Source organism: Pseudonaja textilis, chromosome 2 (genome assembly GCF_049901715.1).
Source record: "Pseudonaja textilis isolate UNSWEBS1 chromosome 2, rPseTex1.2, whole genome shotgun sequence".
NCBI lineage: Eukaryota > Metazoa > Chordata > Lepidosauria > Squamata > Elapidae > Pseudonaja > Pseudonaja textilis.
In genome coordinates, this window is record NC_141991.1 from 63,824,899 (window position 1) to 63,841,747 (window position 16,849).

Sequence of the window (16,849 nt, forward strand, 5' to 3'; positions counted from 1 at the left end):
CTCTCTGTTAATGCTTATTATATTCTTGGCAGGACTAGACTTCCTGTCTCAGGAACTTCCCTGGAGTTTTTTTCCCCTCCTTTGCTGGTACTTTGCTTGTGTGGAGTGACCATTCAAAGTTACAATGGCACTGAAAAAAGTGACATGACCATTTTTCAGACTTATGACTGTTGCAGCATCCTCATAGTCATGAGAGGCCAGGCGAGGAGATGCGTGCCTCGATGTGAGTGATATTGAGTTGGACACACCCAGACAGTCACATGACCACCAAGCCATGTCCACCCAGTCACATGACCCCAAAGCCACGCCCACCACCTAAGCCACGCCCACAGAACCAGTTGTTAAAAATTTTGAATCCCACCCCTGTTTACAAACCCTGCTCTATCAGGGACCATGTTTGTCCAATTCTCCTAAAAGTATACTTGCCCTAAAGGCTTCCTTCAATGACAAAAAGGTGAAATTACATAACCGAATCTAGGATGAGCCTGTGATCTTATAACTTCTGAATGGTGAGAGATAAAGGTAAAATTAAGGTGAATTTATCTAGCCTCCCCCAACTCATAATGAAAAAAGATGCCCTGAAAATATAGGCTATGAAGCATAGTTCCCATTTGAAACAGAATCTTTTCAAGATCAAAGATTATCATGATAGCAACAAGAAATATTTTCAGTATTCTAAAGCTGCAGCTCTGGAATATCAAATTAGGCTCAATCAAAATTTTCCTGGGCATTTTTTTAACCAAGAATGTGGCTTCCATCAGTCATGACATCTAGTAGCCGAACAAGGCTCAATCAGAACTACCATAAGCTTAACAATGATGTAGCATCATCAGTACCAATGCATCATTTCTAAAACGCTACAGAAATGACTTCAAGTGACTATTGACCTATTGCTTTATAGCCCTCAAGTGATTTCTAACTCAATTCCTCTGCATGTTGCTTGTGCCCACGTTTTGATCAAAATAATCCTTTCTTGCATTAGTTGGGGCTCAATTCCCAAAGGCAAAATCTCCCATAGGATGAATATTAATAAAAAATACTTTTCTTGGCAGCTCTTGATATGTTTGCATTTGTATGCTTTCTGAACTCTGCTTTTTCATTCTCTTACCCATTGTATTAGAACTCAGTTGGCTGGAAATAAATCTAAGAACACATTCAGAGAACATATCCCTTGGACCAGAAAATACACAAAATACAACTGTGGCTTGTGTATGGAAGTGACCCAGTTTCACCCAAAGAAAAAAAATCCTTCTAGAGCAAGAAGAGAAAACTTGTATGTTCTCATTAAAAGGTGCTAATTCAACAGCATTTTCAAAATAGATGCATACAAGTAAATTTGAGAGGGAAGAAAGTGGCCTTTAAAAGAGGAACAACATTTACAAATCTTTCAAGATTTTCTGGAAACAAGTATCAGCAAGGCCAATAAACTGAGAGCAAAAGGCAGAGAGCAGAAGGCCAGTACATTTTTAGACAAACTGAGGAGATTGGTCCCCAAGTTAATTATTGTGGTTTACTAATCCCAGTTCTAGGCTTGGAAATACTTAAGGCACACTTGTAAAACTTTAATTAATGAACTGGGTAAAGGTTTCTACTAAATCTACATGTCTGTTAAATCCAAATATGTGTTCTTTTCATCAATTTGACAACATTTGAGCAATTGGAGAATTGATATAAATGATTGTATTTGCAGGACTTGACTAAAATGACAGAAGATCTGAGATCTGTTTAACATGTGTATTTGATTCTATTTGACCTCCTCATGAATAAATTTTAGTCCACTCACTTTTGGAGAGCTGCATTGATGGAAAATGTTCAGTTGTCAGACCTGCCTCAATCTGATCCCTTAGGAAAGAGAGAGCCTCGACTCCATTGGGTTGAAGTGAAACTTTTTTTTACTAAAATAACGGCTGCAGTAAGGTCAAACTTTGGATTTCACATGCTCAAAAGATACAGAAACGTTTCCCCTCATTCCAGCCCTCTCCCAATGACCAGTCCATCTTCAGCCAATAAGAACTCACCAAGATATTTTGAAAACACTGAAATGTGCCTGGCCTTGAATTCTACTGCAAACTGTTGCCAAGTTCTTGGGTCTTCATCACCTGTCATTCCCCCTTCCCTATTTCCTATCATGTACACACACCTTTACTGCCCATTCATCCAAGGGCAGTGGAGGCACAATGGTTAGAATGCAATACTGCGGGCTACTTCTACTGACTGCCAGCTGACTGCAATCTGGCAGTTTGAATCTCACCATGGTCAAAGTTGACTCAGCCTTCCATCCTTCCAAGGTTGGTAAAATGACAATCCAGATTGTTGGGGGCAATATGCTGACTCTGTGAACTGCTTAAAGAGGGCTGTAAAGTACTGTGAAGCAGTATATAAGTCTAAGTGCTATTGCTATCCCATCACCATCACCCATTCTAGCCTCTGATGCCATCCTCTGATGGCAGGATGCCTGTGAGGCACCAAATTGCCCCTGGCAGACCTGACAACAGTTCTCGTGTACTCTAGTCAAGGTAGTCACTTATATGTGATCAATCTATCTTGCTTAAGCAGAGATAATCCTTCTGCATACAAAGCTTCTGTCTGTCCACTGAGCAATGGGCATTTCTCTAAATGTCTTGTGGAGGGTGCAAATGAGTGAGTTCCCCTGCTTTTCATTATAAAGGATTATACAGATTGGCTGTTAGGTAACATGACTCACAACTAGCAAATTATTTACAGCCACTAGAAAACAATGGTGTAAAAAAAATTGATTGATCAATTCATCTGTCCTTGATCAGTGGCCCTTTCTTTAGTTCTTCAAGAAATTCATATGGTAAAGTAATATAATTGATCTTAGCTATAGCAGTAAGTGTTATCTACACATTGCTCAACCCAGGGAAGAATTTCATGTGAAATTCTGATTGGTAAAGTGGCCCTGTCAAAAAACTTTAGTATCTGGCTTCCTGGGAGGATCATGGTGAACTAGACATTTCTGAAGGAGATGATATTTGGTACAGTGCAGCAGCCAAGAGCTGAATGCTAGCTGGCAAAGTCTCTCCAGATAAAGGAAATATCATGAAATTATCAATTTGTATTCCATGCTGCTGCTCCTCATGAGTGAACTGCAGAAATTGAGGTATTTGCAGTTGATTCACGCATTGAGTGATTGTAAGTTAAGGGATTCCATCTCACAACCATAGTATATCCTTTATGGACACAAAGTTCATTCAAGCCTCATTTATTAATCACTTTGAATTCAATTAATTTATAGCTAAAGAAGGATTTTTTGAGCAGTAATAAAAGATCGCATTTGGTGAGTTATCACTTTTTGCAAAGTGATAGATTGCAAAGCAATAAAAGAAAAATGGCTATAAAGAATTAAGAATTTCTAGCAAAAAAAAAGCCTTAATCATGAATTGAAAAAGAAAGTTTAAAAAGGTTAAAGGATATACTTATCTGAAAGATTACTTTTACGTGAGAGTACTTTTGAACCAATTAAACTAAATTAAATTACAAAAGAATTAATTCTTTATAGTAAAGTTTCTTTCTTGCTGTTAACCAGTGCAGACAATTGATGGGTTTTACAAAATGAAAGATAAGCATTGAGATAAGCCAGAATCTGATCTTGACCATAAGTATGGAAACATGAATTATGATCTTGAGTGCAACTATGGAGTGCCATAGAGATGAAACTTTTAAAGTCACAGGAACACCTGAATTGTGATGTTGACTATAACTATGGAGTACCATAAGAGAGTAAAGTTTTAAAGGCACCGAAAGACAAAAAATGGGCGGAAGGTGGGGGAGCTTGCTCTTCCTTTTTCCTTATTTGAAATTTATAATGGCAGCTATTCAAAAGTAGCAAGAATGGAGGGGAAAGGGAATCAATAGAACAATGTGCAGAGATAAAAATTATACCAGATTTGCTCCAGAAATTATTTGATCAAAGAAATCATAAGTTAGAAGCAGATAGTTAGAAAGAGAACTAGTCAATCTGGCTCTATTGGTATTGAGAAAGAAGGAATGAGACTTAGAGACTCCTGATGAAGAAAAGATTATTAACATCTTGACAATATTTTTTAGGATTGGAAGAAGGAGGATATAGAGGTAGAAATCGATAGTATATAGAAAAAAATATATTCAAGATTTTCAACTACAAGATATATTCCAGTGACTGTTTTGGTACACTTTGCCAAGAAGAGAACAAAGGAACAAGTTTTACAGCAGCGTTTGATAAGAGTTCAGTCTTATTGATAAGATTGATAATAAGGATTTAACTGTTCTTTAAGAAATTCCTATCAGAACACTATTTAAAAGAAAAGAGTTCTTGATTTAAACCTCTGTTGAACCTGGAATATTGGATGTTAGCCACTGTGGTCATTAAGCAAGACTTTGCTATGAGTGATGTAAATGGGATGAGACGGGAGCCTGGAGAAGAAGGAGACATGGCCAATGGTAGGAGCCTGACGTTCCCATTCCACAATTCTCCCCATTGAGATCATAAAGCTCAATATCTGGTGGCAGAGGGATATGCTTGCCAGTTGTTTTCTTATGTACAATTATTAGAAAGATTTAAAATAAAGATTTATGATTCTGAGCATTGTAAGACTGTGCTTGAAATAGAACTGTGTACAAATGATGAACATATTATTGCTCAAATGTACATTGAAATTTGAAACAGCAGCAGAACAAATGAAATAATGTATGATAATTTGGGCCAAAATGTTGATCATAATGTATAGATGGAACAATGGGAAAATATGTGGCTGGAAGGATTGAAATTTACATTATGTAACCATCTTAAGAAGAATGTTTTATTAAATGATATATTGTTTATACATGTCACTAAATTGTCTAGACTGTATAAAGTTTCCTCAAATTTATGTGAAATGTGAATAACAAGAAGAGATTCCCCCCCCCCCCCATGTTTAGTGAACTTGTAAAAAAGCTAGAAAGTTTTAGATTCAAACTTATACACTAATTCAAATGATTTTAAAGATTAATATATAATTGAAACCAAAAGTTTTTTTCTTTTGGAACTCGTAGTCAGACTGTTGGAAAAAAGGACATTGTTTTTATACATGGTAACTGGTAGACAATGGTATTTGTGGAAATGGCCAAACTGGTTTCTTGGATTAAAGGAAAAACAATATCTACATTTATTGCTGGATAAATTTTTGTGTGAAATTGGAAAAAAAAGCAAACTTATGATTTATGGATTTGATGATTAGACAGGATAGATTATAGAAAAGAATGAAGTTACACTGTAGCCATGGAGGAAGAAGTAAATTTACAATTGTAGTTATAACTGCTATAAAGAAAATCAAAAGCTTTTTTCTTTATTTTCACATTTTTAGTTCTTTTCTCTCTTTTTTACTCTATATTGGTTTCTATTATTTTTTATCCTTAAGTTTTAATAAAATTATATTTTAGAAAAGAAAATTTAGCATCTGGCTACCCCTTGCATTAAGAATGGCTATAAGTATAGATGACTATCAAAAGGCTCCTGGAGTAAGGATATCCTAGTCTGAAATGCATGGGTGAGGATTTTAAATGACGCTATCCTTATCTTACTGAGATACACACTCTGCTCAAAATGTTATTGCTGGATTCTTGATGCTAAACAATACAAGCAAAACTGCTGATTTAATGTCAGTTTGATCTCTGTTGTTTCATCTTCCTTGTTCCACGCATCCCATCAATTTTGAAAATGATAGCCCTCAACCACATAAAGCTGGACTTTTTGAGGGTGATCTGTATGGAAAAAGATGGGAGACACTGCTTTTTAATTTTGCTGGAAGAGTTTGGGGAGAAATAACTGGAAGGAACAATGGCTCACAAAATCATATAGGTTTTGCTTACATGTCCTACTTTCAGCCCCTGATACTAATATATAATGTATTTGTCTCTTTTTAAATTAATCAAATTTATACAGCTTCCCATCTCAACAAATAAACATACAACAAATAAAACAATAAATATAAAGACAAGAGATATAAAGACACAAAAATCCATCTTAAAAATAAATATTTTAAATACAAATATACAAACCCTAGGCAAAAGAGAGAAGAATGGCCACCTCTGCAATAGAACCATTAAATCATGCCTCTGGTTCCCTGGGAGATCCAGGTCTAATAGGCCTTGAGGGATATTTGGGATATCAAAGATATGAGCTAGTCTAATCTGAGGAAGAAAAATGTTCCATCAGGTATGCAAGATCCCTTCCAACTCTGTTATTCTGTTCTGTTCTGCTTTTCTATTCTATTCTATTCTAATCTTAGAGGATTTCCTCTGTTCTATTCTTAAGTTTCTATGTTAATTAACATGAGTCACATATCTTATGTCCATTATAATGAATACTGTTTCATGGGTTTCTGTAACAATAATATTTGTCTTTACCTACTCACATAAAATTCCATTTATTTAGAATTTAGAGTGAAATATTTTTCATAACTTCCAAGTCAAGTATTGTAGGGTTTAAAATACTGTAATTACATCAGGAGATTTCAAACATGACCTTTATTATTATTTTCTACACTTTTTAAATAAGGGAAGTCAAGTGCTTCACCTAAAGGTACAAATGACTTTTCTTCCAGTCTAATAACATCAATTGGGGGCATTGAATGATCCTCTTGAATGTATCTTGTGCTGGTGGATTGTTTGATTGGTAGTTGAGAGGTATATTGTAATATAATTTTTATTATGATGCTGTTGTGTACATTACCCAGAGGCCTGTGATCTGGATACTATAAGAGAATTATTCTAAAAATAAATATTTTCTTTTCTGGTTCAGTTCAGGTTCAGCAGGCATGGTAAAATTATAGTAGAGGCTTGGCTTAAATTTGAGTGAACAATGAACTTCCATTCCAGAATTAGTTTCCATTTGATTTCGTTTGCTGGAGGAAAGAGGAATAAAGATGTGCTTTGTGATTGGCAGGAGGTTTTTAAAAAAAACAAACAAAGGAAATATTTCTATTGCAGTGTCATTTCTCCTGCTAATGCCCTACCCATGCATCAGGGCAGCTTGTATAAATGAACTGACATGTTAAGAATAAAGCAGAAGATGATAAGCATTAAAGAACATTGGACAATTGCCTCGATGCACATAAACACATTGGCAACCTGCAAGAGAGGTGACTTTTTATATGTGCTGAATTCCCCTGAACAGGCTTATTGCATATTATGAATTTCTCCCAGAATTCCCCTTGTCATAACCAGCAGGAAGAACACACAGAATAATTTCTATAAAGAGCACCTTATACATTTGAATGTCTCCTTTGTATGGCAGCTATTGCAATAAATCAACACAAATTGGCCTTTATTTTGGTTGCTACTTGCTTATAAAGCAGTGGAGAGCTGGGTCTCAGTGCCATCTACACTTTTAACCCATTTTCTGTTCAGCATATATCTTAAGTTTGTTTAATTTCTTCCTGAAATCGAGAAGGGCTCTCTATGCACACATATTAGCAACCTAGTCCAATTTCCATTTGATGCGAACTAGTCTGGGTCCAAGACAACTCACCACGGCCAACTCACCACAGTTAAGTGGCTGTAGCCAACTTGCTGCACTCAACACATTATAGGACAATTCACCACAGGACAACTTGCTGTGGGTCAAGAGTTATAGTAATATCGAAGTAGTGGAATAGAATCATTAAAGAAAGGATGTCAAAGGAGGGATAAAATGAAATGTGAATGACAAAAAATAAAATGATTTTTTAAATTATTTTAAATAATTAAATTGAAATTGTTGTCTTACTGTTGTTTCTTTTGGGCAAAGACTTAATAATGTGCTCCCAGGTAGCTAGGTGTTAAACCACCATCTCTACTATAAATGGCACCGTTAATTAACTGTGGAATTCTTGATATTATCTGGTTTGGTAATGAAACATCTAGAAGCAAAGAACCAAACTCAGAGAGCAGCAAGGACTTCACAATTCAATCCTGAGATAGATACAGATATTCTCTTCAGTTGGAGCCACATATAGTCATCATTCTTTTTGCATGGATGCCTATTACACCATGTCTTGCCTGCCAATCTCAGATACAAACCTCTTCTAGTAAGCTGCACAACCAAGACCAAAGGAGTTGATAAAATCCAGGGTCCAGAGAAGCTCACTTCCCAGGGTTCCACTGAAATTTTTTGTTCCCCATGCAGGGAACTTCCAGGCAACACCAAAGAATAATCCACAGTATCACTCATTTTACCCAGATGGAAATATATAAATGGTATTATCCATATATCAATTATATCTTGTCCCATGGTGATGGATGATCTCACCCATTGTTTTTCATGTAGCTGTTGAATTTATGTTTTACCAACAAAGAAATAAAGGGAGACTAATATAGATCTATTTCAAGCTAGCAGAAGCAGTATGCTCTGTCCCCTAAATGGGTAAACCAGGTTGCCCTGATAGACTGGTGTCACCGGAAAAAATATTTTTTGTAATAAATATTAAAAAGAAGTGGAGAAAATATTGAGCCCTGGGCCACACCACAATGCAGAGGCTGTGAGCTGCACCTCTCACTCCCTATCAACACTGATTGGGACCAGTTTTAAAAGAAGGAGATGAACCAGCACAAAACTGTGCCACCCACCTCCAACTGCCTAAATCAGTCAAAAGGGATACCACAGTCAATGATGTCAAAACCTGTCAAGATACACAAGCATACACAAAACCATGTCAGTTATTTTGCAAGTTTCTCATTCTTTTGCTTTGTAAACAGCCTTTTAATTCTATACATGATACTTGGATTATCTCAGAGAAAGATGTGCCCCATGTAGAGGTGTTTGAACACTTCCCAATATAGATATCTTCTCATTCTATGAATTCATTTTGTTCTCGCTTGGCTTAAACAAATTGTGACTGACTCAAGACCTCCTGGCTTAAAGATGAGGGCGGGGTGGGACTAGAGAGTGAAAAATCAGTCACATGCATGAACAGAAATGACATTTTAAGATCACACATCCTGATAGTGCTAGCACGTTTGCCCGACCAGAGAACAAGAGACAAACGCCTTGGCTTCTCAAACCAGTCAAAGCTGAGAACACAATTCACACACAAGCAGTCAGGGTTCCTAAGAATCTAAATGTTATCCCCTGAATAAACAAGAATTGGACAGATGCCAAGGAAATGTGACTAGCCATAAGAGACACCAGGAGCAAAGATACAACTTTGAAAGTCTTTCTGGATCTTTCTTTCCTATCTCAGTCCTGCTATCAGAAAGGCAGAAGGCTAAACACAACATAAAATTGTTCCACCTAAAATGAGTCAGATCCTAGTTAACAAAGATACTGCATATTCTTAGGATCATATGGCTCTTATTTTAAATGAGGAATCTAATTTCAGAATCTTGCAAGTATGAACATAGAACCCTAATGAGCTTTTTAGTTATAATGATAAGTGTTTAACAGGCTCACACAGTTTCTCACAGAGTAGGTACTGCCTTTCAATAACATAAAGAATTATTTAAAAACCTATTTCACATTATAACATTGTCTAGTTATTCTTGGTGTGTGTCTAGTTTAACGAAAGGACTAAGGGTGACATGATAGCAGAGTTCTGATACCTCAGGGGCTGCCACAAAGAAGAGGGAGTCAAGCTATTCTCCAAAGCACCTGAGGGGCAGGACAAGAAGCAATGGGTGGAAACTAATCAAGGAGAGAAGCAACGTAGATCTAAGGAGAACTTTCCTGACAGTTAGAACAATTAATCAGTGGAACAACTTGCCTCCAGAAGCAGTGAATGCTTCAACAATGGAAGCTTTTAAGAAGAGATTGGACAGCCATTTGTCTGAACTGGTATAGGGTTGCCAGCCTAAACAGGGGGTTGGACTAGAACAGGGGTCACCAAACTTTTGGACCTCGGGGACCATCAAACCCATAGTTTTAAATCCCACGAACCAGAGACCCTGGGAAAATCCCCAAAAAAGTCTGCAGGAAAATTCCCCACCCTGTTTTCCTACCGATTGATAATTCTTTATTTGGAATTGCAGGATACTGTTTCCAGCTCCATTCTCAGGAGGGGAGGGGAAGAGAGAGAGAGAGACTTTTGGCTTCGTGCAAGGAAAGCAGCAGAAGTCTTTCTTTCTCTCCCCAAACTCTGCCAGAAATGAGTCTTTGCCAATGCAGCCCCTTGGAGCAGGATGCCTTGCAGGGTCCTAAAGACTCATTTCTGATGGAGTTTGAGGGAGAGAAAGAAAGACTTTTGCTGCTTTCCTTGCATGCAGCCAAAAGCAGAAGAAAGAGCGGAAAGAAGCATTCCTTTGGGGGTGACATTTCTCTGTGGAACACCAGTGGTCCCTGGCCCACTGGTTGGCGACCACTGGAATAGAAGACCTCCAAGGTCCCTTCCATCTCTGTTATTTTATTCTATTTATTTTTAAATATATCAGCATAACAGTTTAAGTGCCTCAACTGGATTTCTTGATAAAATTGTGATTTGATGAAACAATATTCTCTAGACTTGAAGACCATAGGTTAGCATCAGAGTGCTCATGGAAACCTCTTTCTTAAGCATCCTGTCCCATTTAACTTTCTACATTTAAAAAAAAAAATGACTGTAAAAACTGGAGCATTTTGACATTCTGTTAAGCAAAGCTCCAGCTTTCAACAATATGTCTATCACTCATGATCCCTTGCACACAAACTAATCTCATAAACCTAGGGAATGTCTTCATCCCAGTATAAATACAGTACATAGTCTTTTTAGTCCAAAAAAAATGACAAGCAGGGAAGATAAGGAGACAGTGACAAATAACCTTAGAATAAGATATTTGTGCAGTGATTGAGGTTTTAGGATTTTTCAAGAGACCCCACCTCCAATCAGACTCTTAAAATTGTAACTATGCCTACCTAGTCCAAAATATTGCAGAATATGCTTTAGGCACTTCACAGAACAAAACAGATCAAGACAATGTGAGGTTGTCAAATACCTGGACAATCTCACATTTTTAGAACATAGGAACATAAAAAGAGGCCTGCTAAATCAGGTCACATTGGTTTGACATTCCATATCATGTAAGGTCTAGTAGAGACATTCTGGAAACCGATAAGCAGAATATAAGGACAATAATTTTCTTCCACTGTTTAGGATTATTAAGGCAACCTTCTTTTCATGTTTGGAGCAAATTAGGACCTTGGACAGCTCCATCAGAATACAAATTTGACTTCTCCATATAATAGTTATACTTCATATCTCAATTTATCCATAACATACTGTGAACATGTTTTCAGTATCAGTGTTATTTATTTATCATATGCATTTATTTAACCTGCATAGAGTGATATATATGGTCCTTCCAAATTAGAATCAGAGAAAGCATAAAACAGATGCAAAGCAAAAACTTACCAAATATATCTTGGTGCATACTGAAATTAGGCAAACCATTAGTTGTATTGTATGCTTGTCTCGTAAACATGAATGCAGTATGTCCTTTCACATATGAATAGAAGCCTGAGCACAGATTGTGGACACCAGTATGTGTACAACTGTATAATCTGCTATGATTCCATTATACTGGAAGTGCACTATCCATTTCTTAAGCAATATAACCTGGAATATGTATTAAATATAAAGGTTTCTCCTCCAGTCCTCCTTGCTTTCTCTTTATGTGTCTTGGGTCTGCACCCTTATCTCTTCCAAAACAGAGACTTTGCCCCCCGACCCTTTAATTCACTTCAGAATTAAAGTGCTTAAAATAATTCCAATCAGCTGCTGATCAAAGCTTAGCATGTGAAAAAAAGAGTAAAGGATAAGTGTAAAATAAGAGTTGGCCTAGGACTTGGACTTCTGAAGAAATTTGCTTTGACATCATCTGGACGGGACAATTTTGTCACAAAATCTGATCTGCTTCCCTGACCTTAAAACTGTGGAGGGGGAGAGGGGAAAGAGAGGGTTTATTTTGGTCAGTGAGCTGCTTAAAACAAGATATAACAAAATCCAGCCATGGGGGGTCTAACACACTTACTATAGGTATAAATAAAATAATGAAGCCCTGCACTCTATTGAGTTTATGTCAAAACATAGACTAGTAATGCATACTTAGGTTGCTCTTATAACTGATTCTGATTTTATTCCTCATTCAGATCTTCATTCTTACTGATGTTGAAAAGCCCTAAATGTCTCTCTGATCAATTGCTGGTGTTTAATACTTGTCAGGCACCAGTCAAACATTTCTGATAGTTATAAAATGTTGGCATAATGAACACAACTACTCCACATTAAAAGCACACAAGTGATTCTTTCCCATCCTCCTCTCCTGCCTCTTTTCCCTGGGCTATGCAAGCTATTATCTTGAAGTTTATTCTTAGACAGCTGGAATAAGCTGCATTTGTCACTAATATCACCTGAATACAGAGAGTCAAGTGTGGCTTCTCTGACAAACCAAGAAAATAAAGCTGGCAAAGGCAGATTAGCCACACAGATGTATTTTTTATAATTCCCTCTGTCTGGTCAGAAGAGAAAGAAAGCTAGGAAGTTTCCTTGAACCAAGGCCCAGTTCACAGTGAACTCATGTTTATTCTTCAAGTTGTTGAGTACAGAAGACCTGTGGGATAATTTTTCAGTCCCCTCCTTTAGGGGAATAAAATTTACAATCCAACAGGTAACTCGGAAACAAAACCATTGCTTCAGATTCTGAAAAGTTTTGCTGAGGGCACAAAGAGGAGGAATGGGGTGCAAAATGTTTGGATGAATTCCTGTCATTGTGTCTAAAAACTCATGCTCTAAACTATAAATCACTCTGCAAAATTTAGGTTCATGCAAACTGATTCAAATTCACAGAGCTAGTCATGGAAAGTGAGATTAATCAGACCAGATCTCAAGTCATCTATAACAATGTGGATGCTATACCCTTTAACTGAAGTTGGTGCTATGGACGGTCATGGCACCAGTTACATTATTTTTTTATTCATTGTTTATTTTTTTGTTTGTATCCTGTCTTTATTGTTTTACAAACAACTCAAAGCAGTGAACACGTCCAATATACCATCCTCCTCCTGTTTTCCCCACAACAACCACCCTGTGATTTGAGTTGGGCTGAAAGAAAGTGACTGACTCAAAGCCACCCAGCTAGCTTTCATGGCAAAGTTGAGACTAGAGCTCATAGTATCCACTTTCTAGTCTGGTAATCTGACCACTTGACCAAACTGGCTCTCTAATTATACTTTATTTAATATATTCCTATATCCCTTCCTATGCCAAAGTGTAATGAAGCAATAAAACATCAGTAAAATACTTAAATATATTATATAAATATAAAACAATAGCCAATTAAAAACATAGTTATTGAAAAAGTGGAGTGAGAGCATCTTCTCCCATACTGGAAAAGCCTGGGTAAACAGACGGTCTTCAAACAATGCCTACAAGGTTTTCTCTTTAGTAGCTCCTGAATGTCAGAGGTGAGAACATTCTATAGGGAAGATGTCATCACAGAGAAAGCCCATCTGCAATAGGTACCAGATGTGTTGCAGGATTACTCCTGATTATCTCAGGGAATCATTGGGTTTTTTACAGGGAATAAGATCTATTTACAGCCTAACATGTGATGATCCAAACCTTGAACTTGGTCTGATAGTTATTTGGTGCCCAGTGCAGTCACTTCAACTAAAGTTTGACATATTGATTGCATCCCATTAATTGATTGCCATCTCTTAGCAATTAGATACATTTTCTCCATGATGATCAGTCCCTAATCTGGTTCAGCTCATCATTATATGTTTTTGGTGGATGTGTGTTTACGACAACATCTCTGTGGGAAACTGTTCCATTTCATTTCCATACCTGTCATAGAATTTATCCTCTACTATTATGATGTCACTCTGACCAGTCCATGAACTAGTGCACCACTATGACAACTGAGTTCCTATATTCTCCACTGATAGGCTTTCCTCCATCACTTTGAAGCTGCAGGACGGGTGTCTGGGTGTTTACTCATGTCTTCATTTGGTGAAAATGTAAAAAGTCCCATTACAATGAGCCGCCACAAAAAAGCTGGTAGCCCTGGTCCTGCAGGACACAGACCTGGTTCAAAATCTCCTGCCTCAACTTCCAAATCAAACCTATCACATAAGTACAAGGACTACGCTGCTGTTGTGATCGATACAGGTACTGGCTACACCAAGAGTGGCCTTGCTGGAGATGAAAAGCCAAGATCCATCGTGCCAAGTATTGTGGGGGTACCCAGGTTCAGGACAAAGGAAAGTCCATTGTACTACATTGGAAAGAACATTCCACAACGGCGTGCAGAGGTGAGCACACATTTGGTGATGACTCATGGTGTGGTCACTGATTGGGATGCTCTAGAGATGCTGTGGCACCATATATTTTACACTGAACTCAGTGTATGCCCTGAAGAGCTGGCTGTGCTGGTTACAGATGCTCCTATGTCTCCAACTACCAACCGTGAAAAGATGGCTGAACTGTTGTTTGAGAACTTTGAAGTTCCAGCCATGTTTGTTGCTCATCAGTCACTTTTGTCAGTTTATTCATATGGACGCACTGGTGGCCTGGTGATTGGTTCTGGCTATGGAACTTCCTACACTGCTCCTGTCCATGATGGATATATCCTGCCACATGCCACCTATCGCCTAGACATAGCAGGCAATGCTCTGACAGAATATCTGGCCAAGATTATGGGAGAATCTGGGAACCCTTTTCAAAAGGAAGAAATGGAAGTGGTGTGCCAGATCAAGGAGAAGTGCTGTTACATCCCTGAAGAGTATGAGGCTGAGCTAAATGCCGATGAGAAAAAATACCTCATGGATTACACTCTACCTGACAGACAGGTCATTTCCATTGGCAGTGAACGCTTTCGCTGCCCAGAAGTCCTCTTCAATCCTACCATGCTGGGTTACCCAGAAGTTGGACTTCATGTCCAAGCACTGAACAGTGTTAAAAAATGTAAGCCAGAAAGAGAGGCGGACCTGCTTTCCAATGTCCTACTGGCTGGTGGCACCACCATGCTCCGTGGCTTCTCGGAAAGAATTAAGAAGGAACTGCAAAACATGGAACCTGAGAGCAAAGTGGGCATCTTAGCTTCTCCCAACCGCACCTTCTCTGCCTGGCTGGGTGGCTCTATTGTAGCCTCACTCAATGCTTTTCAAAATGTGTGGATCAATCGACAGGCTTATGATGAGAAAGGACCTTTCATTGTCCATCGCCATTGTTTCTGACCGAGGGGATGAGCCAAACAGCTGAGACAGGCTGAGCAGAGATGAGGGTTCAAGGGGCATCTCCTCAACAACATGCTGTTTTTGACTACATGGCTTCTGAGTCTGTCTTATCATTACTTCTGGAAATGGGTATGAACAAGGGAATCGCGTTCAGAGCTATCAGCTCATTTGCCTGTGACTAAATGTAAAGGCATTGTAATTAACACACATCGGGAAGCACCAGACTGGAAAAGCCTGCATCAGGAATTTGTTAAAATCCCTTTCAAGTACAAGAAACCTTCAACAGACAGTTATGTACACTATTGATGATTAGAGATAAAACCTTTCCGTTCTAGAAGGCGTGATATTTTACATACACATGTAAAGAAGGTCTCAGACACATGCCACGCTTACATTTTCTCATACAGACAATTGAACCCAGTAAGGAAATAAAACTCTCACCACCCATTCCCCTTGCCATCTTTCCTTCACTCATTCTGCACTTTGGCTATATTACTAAAGCTTAGCATGTCACACTGATACACCGGAACTGGAGAAAAAGAGATGAAAATAAAGGACTATTTAAATTATGTGGCTGCGGCTAATAAATACTATAATTAGTGAATACTGTACTGTCACTCCTAATAGATGCTGCTGCTAGATACAGGGTCTCATTCTAAGAATATGAGTCTATGGTATACATATGGAACTGCCCCAAGTCAGGCAGCATATACGTTTAATAAATAATACAGTAAGAGGAAATGAGATTGAAATTTGCCCTATTATCAAGGGACAATAATAAAGAAGTAGCAAATAGGTGTTATCTGTGATAATGAAGGCATTCCTCCTCTATAAGCAGGTCACTGAGTTTGGTACCAGACAGAGCAAAAAAGTGAATTGTCCAAAGTCTTCATCTTACATAGCCTCGTGTTATAAATGTAGATATCTCCTTTGTTTTCTCCCCTTAAGCAACATTTCAGCTGAGATATATTTATAATTATCTCACAGCTACAGAGTGTATGAGCCTTAGTGTAGCTCTCTGGCCAGAAGTAAGCTTTCAGAGTGGGAAGCAGAGATGGATGACATTGTCTCTTCTCTCGTGTCTCCGGAGCCAATGTGCCAGGAACTTTAGAGATGGTCTTACTCCCCAAAGACCTGTGGATTCGTTCTGCATCTTTTGCCCCGTCTCCATGACAATCTATGTAATTATCACTGGTGAACTATTTGTTGCCATGGCAAATTTAAATGCATACTGATCTTTGTGTGCTACACTCTGAGTCATTGGCAAAGTTGCTAGTCACCCAGCTGGGGCTGAGCATAATGTTGCTTGTTTAGCTCCATAAGAAAGGAACCAAACAGCCGGGGCTGATTAGAAAGGATTGCTTTCCTGAAGGAACATGGAGGGTCTTCACTTAAGGCATCTCAGGATCTTGAGCCTTAAATGAGAACATCTATCGGTGAATCAATTGTCTTCTCCCTAATATTCCCAACATAAATAGAGCATTGGTGGCAGTTTAAACCAGCATGTGGACTCATTCTCTGTAATTTGAGCAGTTTTGAGCGAAAGGTGGGTAGCTTCTTTTTGATTTAAGTGATGGCTCTACGAATGAGCCTCAGAAAAGAGCAGCTGACTGGATCACCGCAAGCCTCAAATGCACAGGGAAGAAGAATGGCAGGAATGATACGCAATGGTGGGAAGGAACAATTATT

General features: G+C 38.2%; 1 protein-coding gene across 1 annotated transcript; it reads left to right on the forward strand.

Moving 5' to 3' along the window:
• Window positions 1–13,921: 13,921 nt before the first annotated feature.
• On the forward strand, window positions 13,922–15,160 carry LOC113449881 (actin, cytoplasmic-like). The gene has a single exon (XM_026721015.2). The coding sequence runs from the start codon at window positions 13,922–13,924 to the stop codon at window positions 15,158–15,160; it is 1,239 nt and encodes a 412-aa protein (XP_026576800.2).
• Window positions 15,161–16,849: the final 1,689 nt, after the last annotated feature.

What these genes read in the sequence shown, in the direction of transcription:
- LOC113449881 (XM_026721015.2), top strand. Translation starts at nt 13,922, where the DNA reads ATGTCTTCATTTGGTGAAAATGTAAAAAGTCCCATTACAATGAGCCGC.